General features: G+C 40.5%; 1 protein-coding gene across 2 annotated transcripts in view; it reads left to right on the top strand.

The window, feature by feature from the left end:
* Nucleotides 1-18,278, top strand: part of BCAR3 (BCAR3 adaptor protein, NSP family member) — a 174,793-nt gene that overhangs the window by 132,980 nt on the left and 23,535 nt on the right. For both annotated transcript variants that reach the window (XM_007484989.3, XM_007484990.3), the window contains 3 exons: nt 7,735-7,866; nt 13,331-13,773; nt 17,631-17,734. In XM_007484989.3, the coding sequence (XP_007485051.2) occupies nt 7,735-7,866; nt 13,331-13,773; nt 17,631-17,734 (679 nt within the window). The remainder of the gene's footprint in view (nt 1-7,734; nt 7,867-13,330; nt 13,774-17,630; nt 17,735-18,278) is intronic.

Genomic DNA, 18,278 nt, shown 5'->3' with positions numbered 1-18,278 from the left:
ATCTTCACAGCTTTGGGAAGTGGGTGTCATTGTCATCCCCATTTTACAGATGGGAAAACTAAGACAAACAAAGGTGAAGTGACTTGCCCAGTCACACAACTAGCCAGTGTCTGAGCTCAGATATGAACTTGAATCTTCCCAACTCTGAGCCAGGTAGCTCCATCTACTCTGCCACCTAACTACGTACTCCTAGAACTTTATACATAGAGCTAGACTACATCAGTTATTAGATATAAAATATATACAAAGTAATTTCAAGGAAACAGGGAGAACTCTTAACAACTCAAGTCTTGGTGATTCTCGTTCCTTTAGACCCCGGAATCTCAACACCCCCAGCACGTAGCGAGTAGACGAAAAGGAGAATTTAGTTTCTAGTCTCGTAGTCGAGGACCAAATTGTTCCTGACTGTCCAATTGAAGTCGAAGAAGTAGAAATTCGTCTTCTCTCCTAAAGTGCTACCACGCTAGCCTCACACACTTTGCCTGTGTTGTAGACACATGAACCTGCTTTTGGTGTTGGAAGCAGGATGCTGAGGCATGGGCTCCCCAGAGTTTCCTGTTCTTTTCATCTCTCCCCCATGTTCTCCATTTACCAAAATTGCCTTTCCCAGCTACAAATCTGCTAGATCTGAGGAAGGAAGGGGGTGGGGTCCCTGCAGAAATAGTGTTTCCAAACTCAATTTTTTTAACCCTTTACCTTCTGTCTTAGAATGGATACTAAGTATAGGTTCAAAGACAAAGTGTGATAGGGGCTAGGCAATGGGGGATAAGTGACTTGCTGACTCAAATCTAGGAAGTGTCTGGGATCAGATTTAAATTCAGGTCCTCCCATCTCCTCACCTGGTTCTCTATTTAATGAGCCACCTAGCTGCCCCAATATACTTTTTTCCCAGAGGGAAAAGTAATGATAAAACGGGGAGCAGTTGTCTTCTAGTACTGAAAAGAGCACCAAAAAAAGCCCACACCATCCTAAGATTTCAGACTGTTATCAGGGAAGCAGACAAAACAGTATCTTCTCTAACAGCTGCTGTGAAAACATATCATATCATCCTTGTCTGTGAAAGCCCTACCAGTCGGAAATCTTACCGCCTGTTCCTCTGACAGGAACAGCGAGTAATAACCTTGATTCATTCAATAGACCGACATTGATTAAGTGTGTCTACAAGAAGGTAAATTTTGCCGAAGCTGTTCCATAAAATGCTCTGATTTTTTTACCACGGGGAGACATGAGCAGGAGTAGGCTGTCAGGAGGAAATTACCTCTTCAAAAACAGGGGAAGGAAATACCAAGAGTAGAAATGCACCAGTAAATATGGTGAGTCCTTACTGAATGAACCAACCAAGGGCGACTGGAATTTTACATGTAGAATGATTCATTTCTTTTCAACGAATATTTAAGTTTTGGGGGGCAGGTGGGAGATACTCTTCAAGGAGAAAGAGCCCATCCCCTCGAGTTGCTAATGTTCTACACGCACACAAATGACTAAACATAATGTGATTAGGAGAAGGAGAAAATAGGGACAACTTGGTGGCCGGGTGGATACAGAGCCAGACCCTGAGATGGGAGGTCCTGGGTTCAAAATAGGCCTCAGACATTTCCTAACTTTGTGACCTTGGGCAAGTCACATAATCCTGGTGCATAGCCCCTACTGCTCTTCTGCTTGGAGCCATGATTCAGTGTTGATTCTAAGATGGAAATTAAAGGTTTTTAGGAAGAAGGAGGAGGAGAAATCACTAATAACAGGACAATTTAGAAAGGCTTTAGAGAAGAAAGAGGGTGGTCCCTAAGCATTGAAGAAAGATAAGGAACCTGAAGGGGCAGAGATGTGGAGTGAGTGACTGCATTCCAGGAAGGCCTTGGATAAATGCACGAAAATAGAAGGAATCCTGCATTTTAGGGAATGGTAGAATATTCAAATACTTAGAAAGGTTGGATGGAGCCAGATTGTGGGGGCACCTGAAATACTGGGCTGAATGTTCTGGTTGGAGAGAGAGATCATGATGTAGAGAACACCATTGAAGCATGGAATCTCTTTCTAAAGTCTTTAACCAAGACTGCCAAGGTATAGAGTTGCCTACTTTGCAAAGAGATGCCATGATTTTTCCCTTAATTTCTTTTTCTCAGAGGTGGGGGTAAAGTAGGGGAAGAGAACAAATAAATATGAAGAACCAACCATATGCCAGGCATTGTTCTAACCTCTATATAAATATCTCCTGGAGTAGAGAAGGTGAACTCAATATATTTATTGTTGTTCAATCCTTTTGGTAATAGCCAACTCTTTACAATTCCATTTGGGGTTTTCTTGGCAGAGATGTTGGAGTGAGTTGCTCTTTCCTTCCATAGTTCATTTTGCAGATGTGGAAACTGAAGTAAACAGGATTAAGTGACCTCCCCAGGGTCACCCATGTACTTAAGGCTAGATTTGAACTCAGGAAGATGAGTCTTCCTGATTGTAAGCCCAGTATTCTATCCACTGAGCCACCTAGCTACCCATGTATTGATCCCCATGGGTATTGATAATGATTAATGGGTATTGATACCCATTACTTATTGAGAGACTCTTTGGGAGAGTTTAGGTTGCAAGAAGTTGGAGATCTGCTTATTCTGTAGGTATCCAGGAGATTTGGGTTTGAATCCTGGCTCTTCACATGACCATAATAAGCCCTCTGATTTCTCTTGTAAGATGGGGCTGTCTTCATGGGGTTCTTGTGAGAAAAAAGCGTCTTATAAATCTTAAAACATTCTAGAAACATCAGTGATTATACTAGCATTATTTTGGATTGGATCTATGATTTCATTGCCATAATGAATTCCCAGTGAGGAGTCTTACTCTAAATCCATGTAGATTTAGAATCTTAGAAGGGATTCTTTTTTTTAATGAAGATACTTTATTTTTACCAATTACATGTAATAACAAATTTCTACATAAGTTTTCCAAAGTTACATGATCCAAATTGTCTCCCTCCTGGGGTGGCAGGCAATTCAATCTGGGTTCTACATGTATTATCATGCAGAACATTTCCATATTGTTCATTTTTGTAAGAGAATCATCATATAAAAATCAACCCCCCCCAAATAAACTAAAGTGAAATAGAATGCTTTGATCTGCCTCTGACCCCCACAGTTCTTTCTCTGGAGGCAGATAACACTCTTGGTCCTGAATCCCTCAGAATTGTCCGGGATCATTGTATTGCTGAGAGTAGCTAAGTCTATCACAGTTGGTCAGTCCACAATATTGTTGTCACTGCCTACAATGTTCTCCTGGTTCTGCAAAGGAGTGATTCTTAACCTTTTTTTGTGCCTTGGACCCCTTCGGCAGCCTGGTGAAAACTTATGGGCTCCTTTCAGAACTGTGTTTTATAATGGTTAAAATAAAATCCTCAAGAGGTAGTTAGGTGGTTCAGTAGACAGAGAGCCACACCTGGAGATGGAAGGTCTTGGGTTCAAATTTAGGCTCAGATGTTTCCTAGCAAGTCACTTAACCCCCTTAGGGGGCAGCTGGGTGGCTCAGTGGATTGAGAGCCGGTCTAGAGATGAGAGATCCTAGGTGTAAATCTAGCCTCAGACACTTCCTAGCTGTGTGACCCTGGGCAAGTCACTTAACCCCCATTGCCTAGCCCTTACCACTCTTATGCCTTAGAACCAATACACAGTATTGATTCTAAGATAGGGTAAGAGTTTCTCTAAAAAAGAACAAATAAAATAGAATACCTAGGATTATGAAGAAAACCACATCTTTTGAAATACAGTTATTAAAACAAGCTCATGGCTCCACCTTAGAGAGCTGCCCAGGGTCCTGAAGACTTATGACTTGCCCAGGGTCACACCCCAGGATGTGTCAGAAATGGGACTTCTAGCTCAGCCTTCTCTCTATATACTGTGCTCCCTTTTATTAATAATAATTATTATTATTCCCCATTTACAAACTTGCCAGAGCCTCTACGTTAGACCCAAACAGAGCATGTGGCATTTTCCTTACTCCTGATTTCTTCCTTTCTTCTGTTCTCATAGGCTCAGATACCTCCTCTCTAATTGGTTCAGAATATAAACTAGCATACCTGGAAGGACTAGGCTAGAATTCCAGATGTAGAGCTTTTTTTTTTAAACCCTCACCTTCTCTCCTGGTAGGAATTCTCCTGGTAGAAGTGCGGCAAGGGCTAGGCAAACTGGGTCAAATGGCTTGTCCAGGGTCGCAAATCCAGGAAGTGTCTGAGGCCCATTAGACTCCCAGCAAAATGCTCTTTCCTCTGAACCACTTGACTGCCCCAAGGTGTAGAGTTCTAGCATTTTCTTGAGCTACCAAGAATGTGGGGGAAATCCCCTTGGATCCATGGACCAAATGGTAGTTAGAGACCAAATCTGGAATCAGAGGGAGTGGTTTGATTGACTCAGATGCTGTGATTGTTCCTAATTGGGTTTTGGTTTCCTTACTTAAATATGAGAGAATTGAGGCAACTAGGGTGATTCAATAGATAGAGAGCCAGGGCTGGAGCTAGGAAGGACTGGGTTCAAATCTGCCCTCAGATACTCCCTAGCTTTGTGATTCTGAGCAAAGTCATTTCAATTCAGTTGCCTTGCCTTCTTCTAACTGTTCTTCTGCCTTGCAATCAATATTTCGTATTGATTCTAAAACAGAAAGGAAGAGTTTTTAAAAGAAAGGAAGAAAGAAAGAAAAGTGGGATCTCTTGGAGCCCTTCTAGCTCTAGACAGCATGTAAGCCATTTTTCTGTTTGAGTGAGCTCTGTGAAAGGGGGGGAACCACTTCATTTTTGGGGTCTGGGCCCCCCATGCCTAGCCCCTAGAAGATGCATAATGAAAACTTTCTTTTTTTTTGTTTTTTTTTTTAATTTTATAGTATTTTATTTGATCATTTCCATGCATTTTTCATTAAAGACAAAGATCATTTTCTTTTCCTCCCTCCCACCCCCCCGTGGCCGACGTGTGATTCCACTGGTATCATATGTGTTCTTGACTTGAACCCATTGCCATGTTGTTAGTATTTGCATCAGAGTGTTCACTCCGAGTCTTTCCTCTGTCATGTCCCCTCAGCCATTGTAGTCAGGCAGTTGCTTTTCCTTGGTGTTTCTATTCCCTCAGTTTGTCCTCTGCTTTTGGATAGTGTTTTTTTCTCCTTGATCCCTGCAGATTGTGCAGGGACATTACACCATCACTAATGGAGAAGTCCATTACGTTCGATGATACCACAGTGTGTTTGTCTCTGTGTACAATGTTCTCCTGGTTCTGCTCCTCTTGCTCTGCATCACTTCCTGGAGGTTGTTCCAGTTCACATGGAAATCCTCCACTTTATTATTCCTTTGAGCACAATAGTATTCCATCACCAACATATACCACAATTTGTTCAGCCATTCCCCAATTGATGGGCATCCCCTCATTTTCCAATTTTTGGCCACCACAAAGAGCGCAGCTATGAATATTTTTGTACAAGTCTTTTTGTCCATTATCTCTTTGGGGTACAAACCCAGCAGTGCTATGGCTGGATCAAAGGGTAGACATTCTTTTATCGCCCTTTGTGCATAGTTCCAAATTGCCCTCCAGAATGGCTGGATCAGTTCACAACTCCACCAGCAATGAATTAATGTCCCTACTTTGCCACATCCCCTCCAGCATTCATTACTTTCCATAACTGTCATGTTAGCCAATCTGCTAGGTGTGAGGTGATACCTCAGAGTTGTTTTGATTTGCATCTCTCTGATTATAAGAGATGTGGAGCACTTCTTCATGTGCTTATTAATAGTTTTGATTTCTTTATCTGAAAACTGTCTATCCATGTCCCTTGCCCATTTATCAATTGGGGAATGGCTTGATTTTTTGTACAACTGATTTAGCTCTTTATAAATTTGAGTAATTAAACCTTTGTCAGAGGTTTTTATGAAGATTTTTTCCCAACTTGTTGTTTTCCTTCTGATTTTAGTTACATTGCTTTTGTTTGTACAAAAGCCTTTTAATTTGATGTAGTCAAAATTATTTATTTTACATTTTGTGATTCTCTCTATGTCTTGCTTGGTTTTAAAGTCTTTCCCTTCCCAAAGGTCTGAAATGTATACTATTCTGTGTTTACCCAATTTACTTATGGTTTCCTTCTTTATGTTTAAGTCTTTCACCCATTTTGAATTTATCTTGGTGTAGGGTGTGAGGTATTGATCAATTCCTAATCTCTCCCACACTGTCTTCCAATTTTCCCAGCAGTTCTTATCAAATAGTGAATTTTTGTACCAAGACCTGGGATCTTTGGGTTTATCGTATACTATCTGGCTGAGGTCGCTTTCCCCCAGTCTATTCCACTGATCCTCCTTTCTGTCTCTTAGCCAGTACCAAATTGTTTTGATGACTGCTGCTTTGTAATATTTGTAATATTTGAGGTCTGGGACTGCTAGGCCCCCCTCATTAGTGTTTTTTTTCATTATTTCCCTGGATATCCTTGATCTTTTGTTATTCCAAATGAACTTTGTTATGCTTTTTTCCAAATCAGTAAAGAAATTTTTTGGGAGTTCCATGGGTATGGCACTAAATAGATAAATAAGTTTGGGCAGGATAGTCATTTTTATTATGTTGGCTCGTCCTACCCATGAGCAGTTAATGTTTTTCCAATTGCTCAAGTCTAGTTTTAGTTGTGTGGCGAGTGTTTTGTAGTTGTGTTCATATAGTTCCTGTGTTTGTCTTGGGAGGTAGATTCCTAGGTATTTTATTTTGTCTAAGGTGATTTTGAATGGGATTTCTCTTTCTAGTTTTTGCTGCTGAGCTGTGTTGGAGATATATAGAAATGCTGATGACTTATGTGGGTTTATTTTGTATCCTGCAACTTTGCTAAAGTTGTTGATTATTTCAATTAGCTTTTTGGTTGAATCTCTAGGATTCTTTAAGTAGACCATCATGTCATCTGCAAAAAGTGATAACTTGGTCTCCTCCTTGCCTATTTTGATGCCTTCAATTTCTTTTTCTTCTCTAATTGCTACTGCTAGTGTTTCTAGTACAATGTCAAATAGTAGAGGTGATAATGGGCATCCTTGTTTCACTCCTGATCTTATTGGGAATGCATCTAGTTTATCCCCATAATGAAAACTTTCTGCCTGATCAATTCTACAAGCCTTTCCAGGCTTGTAAATATTTGTTTGGCAATGGAGAATTGTGAGGATGGTGAACTTCTTTCTTTAGAGCTAGAAAATCTGTCTTCCCGTACCCCTACGTCTGGGCTCTAGATGGTTGGGGTTTTTAAACCTTTACCTTATTAGTATCAGTTCTTTTTTTTTAACCCTTACCTTCCATCTTAGAATCAATACTGTGTATTGGTTGTAAGGCAGAAGAGTAGTAAGGGCTAAGCAATGGGGGTCAAGTGACTTGCCCAGGATCACACAGCTAGAGGCTAGATTTGAACCCAGATTCCTCCAGCTCCAGCCCTGGAACTCTATCCACTATGCTACCTAGCTGCCCCTTGGACTCCAAATGCTACCTGAGCTGGCTAATCAAAGCAAGTGATTTGACAGGGCTTCCTGCCACATTCCCCATACATCGATGCCATTTTTATGACATACTTATAGTTAGCAGAATGAAAGGTCACTGTGGACTGTGGCTCTTATCTAGGTTCCTCTACCTGAGCTAGAGTTTTGGCAAATGCTAGTTTGGCTATCAAAGCAGGTGGTCAGCACTCGGTATAACTTGCCAGGTGGGATGAGTGGCCTAGGAAAAGAGGAGTCACCCCTGATGCCTTGTATTGCAGTTCTCCAAGGAAAGACATATCATGGACAGGAACCCCGAGAGGCTGCTAAAGAAAGAATTGGAAGAGGAGCTACAACTCAGCGGAGAAGACTTACGCAGCCATGCCTGGTATCATGGACGCATTCCCCGACAGGTACGTCTGGTTGCCTGAACCCTCCTGTCTCTCTGTCTCTTTCTTCAGAGCAAATAGAGAAGGTGGACTTTCCCGGGCAAATGGTCAGCTAAACCACTCCAAACTATATTACATTTTGAGACCTTAAAGGAGTTTCAGTGAGGTTAAAAGGGAAGAGATTCCAGTAGGAGCAATCTACATCACATGTAATCTGCTGTTTACTTACCACACCCTCTTCTATAAAGTAAAGTGGGGAGGTGTTGGGATCAGAAATCCAAAGTCCATTCCTGTTGGAGCTCATCCTGAGAGCTGACTAACAGAGCCTGAATGGGATTAAAAACAGGAATCCCATATATGAATGGATGGATATGACGAATGAACGGATGGATGGATGGATGGATGGATGGATGGATGGATGGATGAATGGATAGATAGATGGCTCGGATGGATGTGTATCTATACACCTACAGAGACAGACATGTATGTATATATGTAGATAGATATAGATGGATATAACTATAAAAATAGATAGCTATATGGATATCTATTTATATAAATATATAGAAAGCCCTATCTCTTTCTCTGGGTAGAGATAGATAGAAATAGAAATATGGGTATGAATTTAGCTCTAAATCTTTTAGCTATCTATCTAAATATTGATGTCCTTGTCTCTATCTCTTTCTATACATAGAGATAGATAGAAATTGAAAATATGTGCATGTGTATGTGTGGATCCAGCTCTGAATCTTCTAGATAAGTGTGTTGAATGTATATGTATACACATAAGTATACGTGCATGTATGTGTATAGGTGTAGGTAGATGTATATTTAGATGGATGTAGCTGTAAAGATAAAAAGATAGTGATGCATGTAGATATAGATAGTTATGTGGATAGATATCTATCTAGACAGAAAGATAGATTGATAGAGACAGCTAGAAAGATAGATGATTAAATAATTGATAGACCGATAGATACACACAGATAGATAGATAGACAGACAGACAGACAGACAAGTAGACAGGTAGATAGGTAGATATATATCCCCATCTTCAAAGAGATAGAAATAGAAGCATATGCATGGGTGAATATAGCTCTCTCTATATATAGCTCTATTTTTTTTTCTTTTTCATTTTTGCCTCATGTAACCTTTTTTTTTTCTTTTCAAATATTTTTCCATGTTTACATGACTCATTTTCTTTCCCTCCCTCCCTTTTCCCCTCCCACCTCCCAGAGCCAACAAGCAATTCTACTGGTTTGGAAATGTTATCACTTGGTACCTGTTTCCATATTATTCATTTTTGCTATAGAGCGATCTTTTAAAGCCTAAACCTCAAATCACATTCCCATATATACATGTGATAAGTGAGTTCATATGTTTTGCTTTTGCATTTCTGCTCCCACAGTTCTTTCTCTAAGTGTCGTTAGCATTCTTTCCCATAAGTCCTTCAGGAGTGTCCTGGCTTGTTTCCTGCTACTAGTAGGAAAGTCCATTACTGTATTGTTCCACAATGTTTTACTTTATTTTTACAATGTTCTTCTGGTTCTGCTCATTTCTCTCTACATCAGTTCATTGAGGTTCTCCCAGTTCCCATGGAATTCCTCCAGATCATCATTCCTTTGAGCACAATAGTATTCCATCACCAACATATACCACAATTTGTTCAGCCATTCCCCAATTGAAGGGCATCCCCTCATTTTCCAATTTTTGGCCACCACAAAGAGTGCAACTATGAATATTCTTGTACAAGTCTTTTTCCTTATTATCTCTTTGGGGTACAAGCCCAGTAGTGCTATGGCTGGATCAAAAGACAGACAGTCTTTCAAAACTCTTTGGGCATAGTTCCAAATTGCCTTCTGGAATGGTTGGATAATTCACAAAGAATACATGAATGGATATTTTATAGTAGCATGTTTGATAGGTCTGAAATGTCTACTATATAGATTTTTCTTTTAAAAATTAAGAGTGACAGTAAAAGAAAATATAAATGTTGGAGGGAGTGTGGCAAAATTGGGACAGTAATGCATTGCTGGTGGAATTGTGAATTAATCCAACCATTCCAGAAGACAATTTAGAATTGTGCCCAAAGGACTTTAAAGATTTCATTCCCTTTGATCCAGCCATACCACTGCTAGGTTTCTACCCTAAAGAGATAATAAGGAAAAATAGGCACTAGCAGTGGAGGATGACCTCCGACTGATGGTGGGACTTGAGCTGAGTCCTAAAGGAAACCATAGAATACAGGAGATGGATGTAAAGAGGATGTAAAGAGGAAATACAAAAAATGGGGAGAGCATTCCAGTTAAGGAAGGAACTCAAAGTCAGAACAGCTCCTTATTTCCTTCTTGGCACTAATTTGGGACTTGTTTAACTTCTCCATTAACCTTGTCCAGTACCCTCCTAGCACTGCACCCATCCACCCACCATTCCTATACTTTACAGCTTCCTTTTATATATTCTTTCCCCTTTTATTTGGAAACTTTTTGAGGATAGGAACTACAGTTTTTAGGATTGGTATCCCCAACTCTCAAGAGGGAAGGAGGGACAAGAGGGAAAGAGAAACTTTGGAATTTAAGATTTCTTAAAAGAGTGTTTTTTAAAAAGTCTTTACCTGTAATTGGAAAATATTTAATGAAATAAATACAAATATGTTGGGGGAAAGAGACTGGCTATATGGGGACCTCATTGGCCTTATTTGGTAGCTTTTAGCTTTTAGCTTTTTTTTTTGTGGAGGAGGGTGGGGTAGAGTTTTAGTTGTAAGAATGTTGTATTCACAGTATTGGAGGATCTTGGTTCTTTGTAGACTTAGATCTGACACTAGCATTATTGGTGACCCTGGACAAGTCATTTAATCCCTATGGTCCTCAAGTTCCTTTTCTGTAGAATTAGAGAATTCTGTACTAAGATACCATTGAAGGACCTAAAGATCCAATACTCTGAACTTCAAAGATGCAGGTGGACCTAACCCTGGGAGGTAGAAGTGAGCACTGGGACCCAGGACTTGACTAATCATCTCACCCCAAAGCACAGCATGGGTGGAATCTTGAGCTGGCACAAAATCCCAATTTAGGAACAAAAGCTAGAGATGGAAGTAAACCAAGGAAGACACTACTGTTCAGTGTATAAAATTATTGTAGATCAAAAGATCAGAGTAACTATAACATTTGCAACAAAGACTCAAGGGATGTGATAGCAAAGAATTGGAAACAAAGAAGATGCCCATCAATTAGGGAATGCCCATACAACTTATGGGACCTAAAAGTAATGGGGCATTACCGTACTCATTTCTTAAATGATGACTGTAATCAATACATAGAAGCATGGAAAGATCTATATAAACCGATTCAGAGTAAAGCCAATAGAGCCAAGAAAATAACATACAAAGTGACCACAATGTACAATATGACCAAAATAATGTAATTGGAAAGAACAATCACATACAAATTAAAAATGCATGTAGGAAAATTAGAAAGAATAAACATGGCTCGAAAGAAGAAACATGAGACAACACTCTTACCCACTCTTTTGACGAGGTGGGAGGTCCACAAGGCACTGCATATGTTTTCAGATTTTTTCTATGCATTGTTCAGTTATATTTTTTTTCCTTTTTTTTGTCTTTAGAAAATAGTTTGTTGTATAGCTTGGCTGTCAGTGTTAGGGAAGGGGATATTAGGGGAATTATGTTGTAAAAAATGGACATGAAAAGAGCATGTTAAGAAAATACATCTAGTTCATTTAAAGAGGAAGAATGTCCCAGAAAAACAATTACATCTTCCTAAAAGGGACGGGGGAGTGAAACAACAAGCTAGAATCTAATGGGGTACCCATCCATGGGGGAAGAGCTAAACAAATTGAATGAGATGAAACATTTTTTAATCATGAGAAATGACAAAAGAGATAACTGGTTAGTATGAACAGGTTGAAATAAGGAGGACCAGGAGAAGTATTTGTACCAGGACAATTTTGTAAAGAAAAACAACTTTGAAAGACTTAAGAACTCTGATCCGTGAAATTACCAGCCATATCTTCAGAAGACAGAAATTGATGCATGTCACCCACCTCCTAACAGGGAGTCAAAAGACTTGGGGTACAGGAGATTTAGTTAGTGGTCATGGCTTTGAGACATGGATTTGGTTTGCTTAATTTGGCTTAAACAAAGGTTGCTATTTTTTTTCCTTTCAGTTGTGAATAGAGGGCAGGGTTTATGGGGGCAGAAAGTGGATCCTGAAAAAAAGGCCTTTGTAACATTTTTTTTTAACCTTTACCTTCTGTCTTGGAGTCAATATTGGCTCCAAAGCAGAAGAGTGGTAAGGGCTAGGCAATGGGGGTCAAGTGACTTGCCCAGGGTCACACAGCTAGGAAGTGGCTGAGGCCATTTTGTAACATTTTTTAACATTCATAGAAGAGAAAAGTTCAGATTGATCGATTGGAATTTATATTACATTATATAATTTCTATTATATTTTTTCCCCTCCCAAAGCAAGCTTTTTCAGCAACTTCAGCAAATTAAGAGGCAGCTAGATAGCACAGTGGAGAAAGTACCAGGCTTGAAGTCAGGAAGATCTTGGTTCAAATATGACCATACATATTTCCTAGCTATGTGACCCTGGACAAGTCACTAAACCCCAATTGTCTAGCCATTGCTATTTTTCTGTCTTAGCATTAATAGTTTTTATTATACTTTTTCCCTTCCAAAAAGGGGAAAAAAAACCCTTAGTATCTCTTGATGCTACGACAGACGGTAAGGATTTTAAAAAAAATTTTTTTTAACGGAAATAAAAGGGGCAACTAGGTGGATCAAGAGCCAGGTCTGGAGTTGGGAGGACCTGGGTTCAAATTTGGCCTCATACTTCCTAGCTATCTGACCCTAGGAGAGTCACTTAACTTGCCTAGCTCTCACCTCTCTTCTGCTTTGGAACCAATAATTAATAATCTAAGAAGAAGGTAAGGATTTTTTGTTTTGTTTAAAGAAGAAAAAATGGCAATTTTCACAGTTTAACTTTTTGTGTTCTAATTATGTGGAAATACTCTCTCTTGGAGGTGTTCAGAATTTAAAGAAAAAACAAAATCTTTGACCTCATTATGATGTGTATGATAATTCTCTTCTTCGTAGATTATTTGCTTAGCTAAAATACCTCTACACCACAACTCTGGCAGAGAAAACTAAATTTGCATTTACTAGTTACTAGGAAGAGCCTAGGGAGCAGAGAAAGACCAGGAAACAAGACAGTTTTGCCAATGATACCAATAAATGCCAGGAAAAGCCATCAGATGCCATTTCCTTCTTGTTCTGTCCCCAAAAAGTTTATTTGTCTGATCAAAAATAAATATAATAATCAAATAGTCTGGCATTTTGGAAAAAAAATTGAAAGCACAAAAGAAAATGTTATTATCCCCGACAGTTATATCTGAAGATGCGGTAATTGATGATAATACGTAAGAATGACTCTCCTGTTTCTGTCTTTCCTGTGGTTTTATCCTAAAGGTATCCGAGAGTCTTGTGCAGCGCGATGGAGACTTCTTGGTGAGGGACTCTCTCTCGAGCCCTGGGAACTTCGTCTTGACCTGCCAGTGGAAGAATACAGCCCAGCACTTCAAGATCAGTAAAACCATCCTCCGTCTCAATGAAGCCTACTGCCGCATCCAGTACCAGTTTGACCAGGAAAGTTTTGACACCATCCCAGGCTTAGTCAGGTGCTACGTGGGGAATCGGAGGCCAATCTCTCAGCAGAGTGGGGCTATTATTTTTCAGCCCATCAACAGGACTGTGCCACTGAGATGTCTGGAGGAGAGGTATGGTTCTTCTCCTGCCCGGTCCAGAGATTGTAGCCTCTCGGAGGGAAAAATAGAAACCACTAAAAGACTGAGCCTTAATATGTGCAATGTGCCATCTCGAGAACAGAGTTTGGCCAGAGGAAATCTTCTAAGGTAGGTTTTTCAAATCACACTTAAGAGCCTAAGTTGCTATTTTAGGAAGTGAATGGTGTGTGGAAAAGTGTTAAGATGTTCAATCAAATGCAGCTCAACAAATGTCTATTTGATACTGGCTAAGTGGGAAGCCTTCATTTTATAGATGGGTAAACTGAGGACCGAGGACCTTAAGTCATTGGATTAAGGTCTCAGAGGCAGTTTGTGTCCAAAATGGGATTTCAACCCAAGTTCTTTGTCTCCGGACAGCACTCTTTCCCCTATTACGAATACATATAAATAAATACGATGCATATACTAAATAAAATTTTTCAAAAATTCATTTAGTCAATTTAGAACATTATTCCTTGGTTACAAGAATCATATTTTTTCCCTCCCATCCCTCCCCCAACCCTTCCCATAGCCAATGTGTCATTCCACTTAACAGAAGATAATTTAAAGAGGGAGAGAATGTTTTAAAAAATGGTAGGGAGTAGATTTTAAAAGGCCCATTTAGGAGTTAATAGTCCTGCCTAGAACTTCCAGATGTAGCCAGGTAAAATGTTAAATATGCCCTGGGTTGGGCATTCCAGAGGAGTGGCATGGCATGAGTAGAATGCAGAGATAGGAAAATGCAAGTCATGTTCAGAGGATGTTGAATAAATGGGTGTTTTTATTCAATAAATGAATGTTATTGTTCATTATTGCCCAATATTAATGGGTATAGGGTTTAGGTAGAGGGGTATGGAAAAGGAAGTTGGGTGAGAATATGGAAGATTGTGATCTCCTGGAACCACTGGAGAGCTAGTGAAAGGATCTGAGTAGTTAACATGATCAAAGGGACGTTTAGGATTATTCATTTGCTCCTGGGGAGGCATCATGGTAGAGTGGATGGTGAACCATCCTTGGACCCAGGAAGACCCAAGTTCAAGTCCCATACTTTAAAAATACCCTCTGTGGGATCCTGGGTAAGACACTGAACTTCCCATTGGTTGGGACCACTCTACAAGGGTCAGAGAAGAGGGAATTTCTTCATGCAAGAGTTTTCTATATTAGTGAAATTCCCCACCCAGACCCTGTCTCAAGCTTAATCCTCTGGAAGTGTGTAGCAGAATGAATGTTCTTGTCTTTTGTAAAGCCTTCCCTGGATCCCTCCTGGCTAAAAGGATTGCCTCCTTCTAGTTCCTTAGTGAGGTGGTGGTAGTGGTGGGAATGGAAAGGAATGAATAACAGATACTCAGAAGGATGGTTCAATGGGACTTGGTGCCCACCTGGATATGAAGGAGAAGGCGACTGAGGACACCAGGGAAATGGGTAATTGCATTGCTAATTACTGGGTAAGGAAAGGGGATTGAGAACCAGGAGCCTAGAGACAGGAGGTAATGGGTTCAAATCTAATCTTAGACTTCCTAGATGTGTGAGCCTGGGCAAGCCACTTAATCCCTCTTGCTTAAGCCTTACCGCCTTTCTACCATAGAAGTAATTGATTCTGTGATGGAAGGGAATAGTTTTTTTAAATTAAAAAAAGAGTTGTTGGGTAATCAAAAAGGGCCACGTGGTTACTTTGCAGGTATATTGAATGAAAGGGAATGGTAGGACAACCAAATGGAAAAGAACACTATATAGCTGGAAATTAGGGTCTTGAATCCAGAGGAGAAATTAGGGCAGGGTATACAAATAGCCTATTAGAAAATTGAACGTAGCTCTCCTGTCATATCTGCACCCTCCTCCCTCAAGACATCTTTTTTTCCTCCAGGTTAAACACCTCCAATTTTTTCAACTGATTCTTAGATGACATAAACTCCGGGGACCTTGTCCCTCCTCGGGGCTTATTCCAGGTTATCAATATCCTTCCCAATTTGTGATGACCAGAAATGAGCAGGATACTACAGAAGTGGTCTGACCAGGGCAGAGAACAGTGGAACTCCTTGCTTTCCTCATCTTGGAAACTACCTTTCAGCACAGACTAGGGTTTTTACAATCGCTTTTCGACTGGCCATATTATCTTGTGGACTGAGCTTGAAATCCATTAAGACCTCCAGCTCTTTTTTTTTCAGACAACAGGTATTTTAAGCCACTCCTCCCCCTGGGTTCTAGTCCTGCCACTATTTATAGTCTGTGGGCAAAGCCACATAAACAATCCTAGATTTCAGTTTCTTCGTAAAAGGGCAGGCATGGGTGCTGGTCTCTAAGTCCCCTTTTAATTCTCAATTCTGTGACCTCAGACGTTAGGGTCTGGAGATTTAAGTGGGAAGAAAGGGGGTGTATATATGAATGTCTGAATGTCTGTTAGTATGGCTGGCTGGCTCTGTGTCTGTCTGTCTGTCTGTCTGTCTCCATTTGCATGTTTATCAAGTTCTGTTGGGTTGGGAATGAAAAAATCTAAAGGGATTTTGGGTTTTGGAACTGGTGGAAAAATCCTCCTGGTGGTGACATCTTGCCTCACTGTGAAATGTGGACTCTAGATGGAAGCCCAAGATTTCCTTTACTCCCTCATCCCTGGCAGCCAATAGTGTGTGATGGTGTCTGGAGCCAATGAATGGCATTTATGATGTTGTCAGGTTACATTCCAGACCTTGTTCCGGGTTGGGACAGGATGACAGGGCTCAGCTGTCCTGCCTGCAGTGATCACTCTGCTCCGGAGTTGGAATATCACTTTACTGAAACCATTTCCCTTTGGAGATTACCCTCTGCCTCCGCTTATCATTGAGGGGTTGCTGGTTTCGAGGAATGCCTCTGTTGTTGAAGGGCTGGGGATTTTTTTTTCTTTGAGGCTTACAAAGGTAGGAGAAAAGAAAACCAACAAAAAACTTCCCTCCTCCTTTCTGAGTGCTCTGGGGCCACAGTTCAGGAATGTTCAGAGCTGGTGGCATTTAGTTACAATTTGGCTGGCATTCGCTTTGCAAAATGGAACTTCGCAAGTCCTCTTTTTAATCTGGAGGGATTGTTCCTGATGTGTGGAAAATGAGGAAGCCAAGGTGGTGAAGCTCCTGAGGGCCCTCATTAAGCCCTTCTCTGAACCGTGCAGGGGAAAGAGCAGTGATTTGGAAGGGGAAAGGATCTGGGTTGAAATTCAGTCCTTGGTATGACTTTGAGCAATTCCCTTAACCTCGGATTCTTCTTTGTGAGATGAGAGGATTGGACGCAGAGGTCTTTGATGGCTCTTCCTGCTGTAGATCTGATGCCTAAAATCCATTTAAAAAAAAATCTCTCCCATGCCGTCACTCTAAGGAGTCCCTTGTAAACAAACCAGGGTGGTTTCTTCTGTGACTTTTTCTGATCTTTCTGGGATCTTGAGATTTGCACTGAAAAGGAAATGGCCCAGCAATAGCTTGGAAACTCGTAACTCAGCAGTAGTGGTTGTTGACACAGGGAAACTGCTGTGAAAATTGCACGTTAGCTAAAACAAGTCGTTTGCCCCAAGTCTCCAAGTAATTTTAGGCTTTGCTGAAATGGTGCGTAGTACTGAGCTAGATTTTCCCGGGAGTGTCCTGAAACTTTCCCTTTCCTCCCACCCCATCATCTCCCATCACTCTCTCAGCCCCACTCACCAGGGTGGGATTGGTTGGATGAGCCAGCACCCTAGGATTTCAGTCAGGCTGTTCTGTTTTCCCTGGGGAGAGGGGACTAAAGAGGGCTCTTGTAACAACTGAGCACTTGTCATTTTTGGTTGTTGGTTTTTGGTTGTTGGTTTTTTCCTTTAAATCAGTACTTTTTGACCTACTAGCCACGATGCTGTTCTTACTGCTGATTTAAAAAATACAATTATGATGCCGTTTAATTTAATTTAATTTTTTTGTGTTTTTGTTTTTTTGTTTTTGTTTTTTTGTGTGTTTTTTTGGTGACATGTTTCTACCTTCCTTTGTGTTTCTCTTCAGAAATAAAGAAAAAAGTGGGAGCCAACCTGCATGCCTGGATCACATGCAGGAGAAAAGGTCCTTGTCCCTCAAGGCCCACCAGTCAGAAAGTTACCTGCCAATTGGTATGTCCCGAGGAATTCCGACATGATTCAGCCTTTCCATTGCCATCCCCACTCCCATTCTTTACTGGCACCATAGAAGTGGTGATAAAAATGGGAAAGGCAGGAATAAATATCTATATGGTACCTGCTAGGGGCCAGGCTCTGGGCTAAGTTCTTTGCAATGACAATTGCAAATTTGATCTTCACAACAAGCTTGGGAGGTCAGTGCTATTATTACCTTCATTTTACATTTGAGGAAACTGAGGCAAACAGAGGGTAAATGACGTGCTCAGGCTACACATGTAGTGAGTGTCCATGGCAGGATTTCAACTCGGGCTAAATATTCGGTTGAATATTTCAGTTCAGTTGAATTTTAAGTGCCTGGCAATGTCCTTCAATGTTTAGGAAACATTTTCTTTTTGATTACTCTACAAAGTAGGTACAGCAGTATGCGCGTGTGCACACACACACACACACACGCACATGCACACACATGCACACACATTTTTATTTAAATATATGTGTATATATAGTTTTATAGTTTTATATATTTCCATATATTATG

Source organism: Monodelphis domestica, chromosome 2 (assembly GCF_027887165.1).
Source record: "Monodelphis domestica isolate mMonDom1 chromosome 2, mMonDom1.pri, whole genome shotgun sequence".
Taxonomy (NCBI): Eukaryota; Metazoa; Chordata; class Mammalia; order Didelphimorphia; family Didelphidae; genus Monodelphis; species Monodelphis domestica.
Note: the sequence above shows the minus strand (reverse complement) of the source record. Positions and strands in the feature narration are given on the sequence as shown.